Genomic DNA, 5,459 nt, shown 5'->3' with positions numbered 1-5,459 from the left:
TTGCAAAAAAGGATGTTTCCCACATGGACTGAGAAAGATGGTGATGGAAATCCAGCTTGGTTCTGAGCAGAGTTTCTGTGTAAACCCACCTTGAGCTAAAAGGCATTCCCCTCCCCCTTTAAAGTATCTTCAGGGAGTAATTAGCTGTCCAATCATTGGTAAGCCCTAATATATTTGGGTGATTTTTTTTTTTTTTTTGCCTGGCCTAGGGTGCCTCTATATTTTTATCAATAGGGTACAATAACTAAAACTGAGGGAAACCTATGATTTCAGCTTTCAGCATGGCTGACCATTGGCTCCCATGCCATCGCTCTTGTTTCATCAAGAATGTGGTCCTTCAGAGTTGGCCTTCTAAGAAAATTTATAAAACTGGAGAACCTTATAACTGCAATTTTGAGTTCATGCCCCTCATTATTACCCTAGAGACTGGGATTCTTCGAAGTTTAAGCATTGCCAGGAATCACATAGCCAGGGCTAGAAGCCGTGGCTGTGTGTACACTATGTCTCAAGGTCATGCTGGTCAGACCACGCTTGGTTCAAAACATGAACCTAAGGGCATGATACTTTACACTTGTCACTGGCTTGTGCTTAACTCTTTACTTGCACGCCTGCCCATATGCATCTTTTTCTAAGAAAACATTAAACCATAATATACTTTAAGTCTCTGTCAACATTTTGTTCAATCTTGGGTAAACAGACAAAGGATTACTATTCTACACTACACTTATTAATTGATATGAAAAATTATTGGGACCAAATGTATTCATTCTGTGTAACACTTAGAGAAAAAAAAATCCAATATATATCATAAACATATGTGAAAATTTTGTGAAATAACAACACAGTGTGGATATAGTTAAGATTTTATGTCAAATATTTCTAAATTCACCTAAATAACAAATGTAAAAAAGATGTTTTAATGCTGACTTTATATTTTATACTAAAACATGAGATCCTTTTCAGAGAAGATCTTCTATAATATTACTTTCCTATTTAGTTATTAACCTAAATGATGTTATTCCACCGGATTTCATATGTGTTGCAGGTCCTGCTGGGAAATCATAAAACTGGGCTCATTTAGGAAGAGGCAATGTGGCTATATCAGAAAAGCTACCATATGTGAAACCTCACTTTATGCCCGTTGAAATTTTTGTATTTCAGGTCTCCCAGGGACGTGTCCATTGTGCTATTGTGTAATTTTATCAGCATGAACTTCTGCTGAATATTTTTCCTTCTTTTCAAAATCCATATTTTAGTAGAGCTAACTTCGAAACTTAATGTTGCAACATCTGTGCCCATACACCCGGGAGCCATAGAAGATGTATCCTGAAGATTATCTACATTTTCTAATCTTATAAAATGCTACAAAAAGAGAGAAAAAGGTTATATATTTTTCCCGGTCTGGATTTTTTTTTTAAGGAATCACTTTCTGCCTCCTTAAAAGGATTCTTACGATAAAGGAGAACGAATACTTCTAAAGCTATAAAGAATATCTTTACAAATGTAATAAAATATTCATTTGTTTTGTTTACAGATAATTCTTAATACATATGTACAGCTTTCCATTAAGATACTATTTTGTGAATACAAAATCTGGAGCTATAGTCTCGAAATGTTTTCAAACAAGACTTTTTAATAACTAAATAAAAAGAAAGGAAAAAAATTGCTACTTTGAGTTTATTTACTACTTTTCTTTTGTGGATCTATCAACAGCTCAATGGTTTCTTTTTTAATAAAATAGAAGTTATGGTTTTATTTATTTCTCAAATGCAAGATTGAGATACTGACAAACAGGAAAGTGTTTATGAATGGAGAGAAATGCCTTCCACCTGGCTTCCTTCTATTAGTTGTTTTATCTCTTTAGAATAAAATATGTGGCAATGTAAAGAGTTTAGAGCACATCAAAACTGCCTGCCTGAGATGGTGCTGCCAATCAAATGGGTAGAACCAGTTGTTGTTGAAGGATAATGTAGAATATGTGATTTTCTACAGATTCAAATTAGTGAAGAAGGATGATGAATGGACTTAGGGAAATCACATGTGGATTTTCTTGACTTTATCATCAATGTATCAAATTATGATAAATACTAAATACTTATGGAGTGCATTCTATGTGTCATGCATTGTTTTAATTGCTTTGCACATTTTACTCATTACATTTTCACCATAAATATATGTGACGGGTACTTTTGCCATCGTCATCTTACAGATGAAGAACCTGAAGCAGGTAGGTTAAGTAACTTGTCCAAAGTCACCCAGCTTATCAATGGTGGAGCAGAGCTACTGCAGAGCACCATGAGTCTACATTGCCTCCTTTTCCTATGAGTACTTTTCACATAGGGAACAAAATAGCTTTTCACTCTTACTTCGATGCAAAGTATAAGATGACAAATAGTTTTTTAAAATATGTTTTTAAAAATATTTCTATCTTCACTCCAATCTATTGGCTTCTTGACCTGAATGCTGCCTTAATATTTACTGAGTGTTCATTCCTCTTGAGTTTTCAGAAATCATTATAATGCTCACTTACTTTTTAAAACAGTATAAAATTATTTCAAATTTAAATACCAGAAATATTCAAGGCAGGGCCAAGTGAAATATCTATGATAAAGATGGGAGAGAAAATGTGGTTAATTCAAGACTACCAGCATTGGTAATCATCTTACAGTGAAAAGTCAAATTTTAACAAAGAAATTCAACCTCATAGTTGCTAAAAGCAAGGAGCAGAATTTCACCTTGCTTTTTTCCCACATGCTATTCCACCATTATCAGAAAAAGATTGGCATATTTACAAGGAAGAGAGGAAAGGTGGGTATTTACTTCTTCAGTCATCAGAGTAGTGTTCAATGCTTGGGAAGGCTCTGGGAGAAGGGAAACATGTCAATGTGTGCTGAATGCCAGCTTTTTTCTTATAGGTCAAGTCAAAAAGAGGAAAACGTACAGCTGTTCGATGTTCCTCTTTACCATTTGCATTTCTTGAAATACAATAAACAAAGCAAACAATTTCTGCTAGAGAGAAATTAAGCTAACACGAACATCATTGTCTATTTTACATTTTAAAACTGCAATTGAAGAGAGCAATACCATGTATCTGATTCTGAGTAAGGGTTGTATCAATTCTCAGTTATCAATATTAAACATGAAATAACTTCAAATATACCCTTTATTTGACTTGACAGGAATGTGGAGTCGTGAGTCTGAACTACGATTTGCAATAGAGAAATGTTTATTAGAGGCATAGACATAGAAGAATGTCGTACTGTAAATGCAGTCAAAATTTTAAAAGTGTCAAAATCTCTAACATGGTTTAGCAATTAAACTGTGTCAATGCCCTTGCCAAGAAGAGTTCATAATTTGGAAGCTGTAGTTGCTATTGACCTGATTTTACAATTGAGATCATGTCTGAGTTTTAATTTGGAAACAAAATTGATCACTGTGTTCTTTAAACAAGACCTGTCAAGTTATTACTCTGCAACTGCTTTGAAAATACATATTTATTTAAGAGCAGTATGATTTAGGATATACTGTAACAAAAATTATTTCATGAGCTTCTTTTAAGAGATTGCTTTATATTTAAACATTGAATTCTTTAAGTTCTTCAATTAATCCTGAATTACTCAGAATAATTTTTTAAAATATATTTTAAAAATATTTCTATCTTCACTCCAATACGTTGGCTTCTTGCCCTGCATGCTGCCTTAATATTTACGGAGTGTTCATTCCTCTTGAGTTTTCAGAAATCATTATAATGCTACTTATTTTTTAAAACAGTATTCAATATGATTGCATCCTAATATTAGCAAACAAACTTGCAATTTAGGTTCATATAACTTGCTTCTTTTACATAAATTGTTTCTTTCATCACTACTATACGAAGGAAGACAGATGAAATCCATACAAAAAGGTCAGTCTATTTGCTTTAAAGCCATTTCAGACTTTTTATGAACTTTATCCCTCTAGCCCATAATTTTGATTTCTTATAGGCTTTCTCAAGACTGTAATTTTAAAAATTTAAATTGAATCTAAATGAATAATAAAAACATCTTTATGCTATACGTAGTTGCTATAAGTCTTCCAAGTATCTTATTTTGCTACTTCTAGATTTTATTCTACTTTCAAAAGGAGATTTGGGGTTAAGGAAATGTTCATTTTCCCCCTTTACAAACTGTAATTGCATGAGAATAACTTGATGGTTGAATTCTAGGCAGGAATCCACAGAAACTTTCTATTCTTGATGGGTTAATTTAAGAGCAGTCCTACCTTTTTCACCTTCTTTTTCTTCTTGGTCATCTGTTAATGGAATCACTTCTGTTTTCTCCACAATCACGGCATCTTCTTGGTTTGATGCAAGTTCTAAAAAGAATGAGACAGACAGACACTCAGGGATGTCTTAGTTGGAATCATTGAGAGAATACAGAGACTATAGCATAGAAAGTTAGAGTTCTTTCTTCCCCCTTCAAGTTTCAATAGGTACACCAAGTTGAGCACTGTTGTTATCCTCCAGTAATCATTGCTTAAAAACACACACACATGCCACTCACACACACAGGTATATACAGAAGTCATGGTTCACAGTTTCATCTCATTCTAAGTTAACAATATATTTTGGTTTCAGTACCTTCTGTTTCCATATATGAGCTCTGGGATTCTGTTTCAATTTTTATTTCATTCTTCGTTGAATCATTCTCTTGTCCTGTTCAAAACAGTGATTGAAAAATAAAAGAAATGTGATATGCATGACCACAGCTTCCTGACCTTCAGAAACCATGCTTTAATCGTGCATGGAGAAATAGAGAACAGTTTTGAAACCAAAGTGGAGGGCAAAGATACAATTTTTCTAATCGTCAGATTTATATCAATTATTTTCTGAGAAATATCCTGATAATTTAGGAAAAAATCTTTTTTTTTTTTTTTGGAAACTGATTTGAAACTGCCATACTTATATAGCTTATCAATGCACAGGATGTGGATAGAGGACACAACCTGGAAATTTTCAAATGTTACAATAATTTCTGGGCTGTATGGGTTAACTACATTTAATTTCCTTTTAAGATACAAATGTTTCCCATAGTGAGGATTCCTAGAAAATGAAAACACTACTTGCACTTTCATTTTTCCATCAACAGAGCATAAAAAACTTGAGTCATGTGGGCACAAGGGAACTGGGGGGATAACAGCTCAGCCATTCTCTTAAGACACATACTAAATACAGCAAAGGTCAGGAGAGAATTCAGCCAACTCTTGATTACTCTTAGGTTGATTATCTAGTAATGGTTTTTCTTCCACACCCCTTGGCTTCTCCTCCTACCCTCCCCTGTAGAGTTTAAAACATTTAAGTGCTCATTAAGAGAGGAAATTGAAATCTGTCCATTTTGCCTCAGGCTAATGAAAGATTTTGTGCTGAGGATATTTAACTATGGAAATTTTTCTTAAAAATTCTAGAGCTAGGGTTGGTTATA

The 5,459-nt window shown here is 33.7% G+C and overlaps 1 protein-coding gene across 1 annotated transcript in view; it reads right to left on the bottom strand.

Annotated features, from left to right (window-relative positions):
* The window catches only part of MACROD2 (MACRO domain containing 2), a 584,358-nt gene that overhangs the window by 69,339 nt on the left and 509,560 nt on the right, over positions 1-5,459 (bottom strand). Inside the window, exon 8 of the mRNA XM_011979458.1 lies at positions 4,261-4,353. Coding sequence (XP_011834848.1) covers positions 4,261-4,353 — 93 coding nt within the window. The remainder of the gene's footprint in view (positions 1-4,260; positions 4,354-5,459) is intronic.

Source organism: Mandrillus leucophaeus, unplaced genomic scaffold (assembly GCF_000951045.1).
Source record: "Mandrillus leucophaeus isolate KB7577 unplaced genomic scaffold, Mleu.le_1.0 Scaffold202, whole genome shotgun sequence".
NCBI classification, from domain to species: domain Eukaryota; kingdom Metazoa; phylum Chordata; class Mammalia; order Primates; family Cercopithecidae; genus Mandrillus; species Mandrillus leucophaeus.
This window is presented reverse-complemented; position numbering and strand designations above follow the sequence as displayed.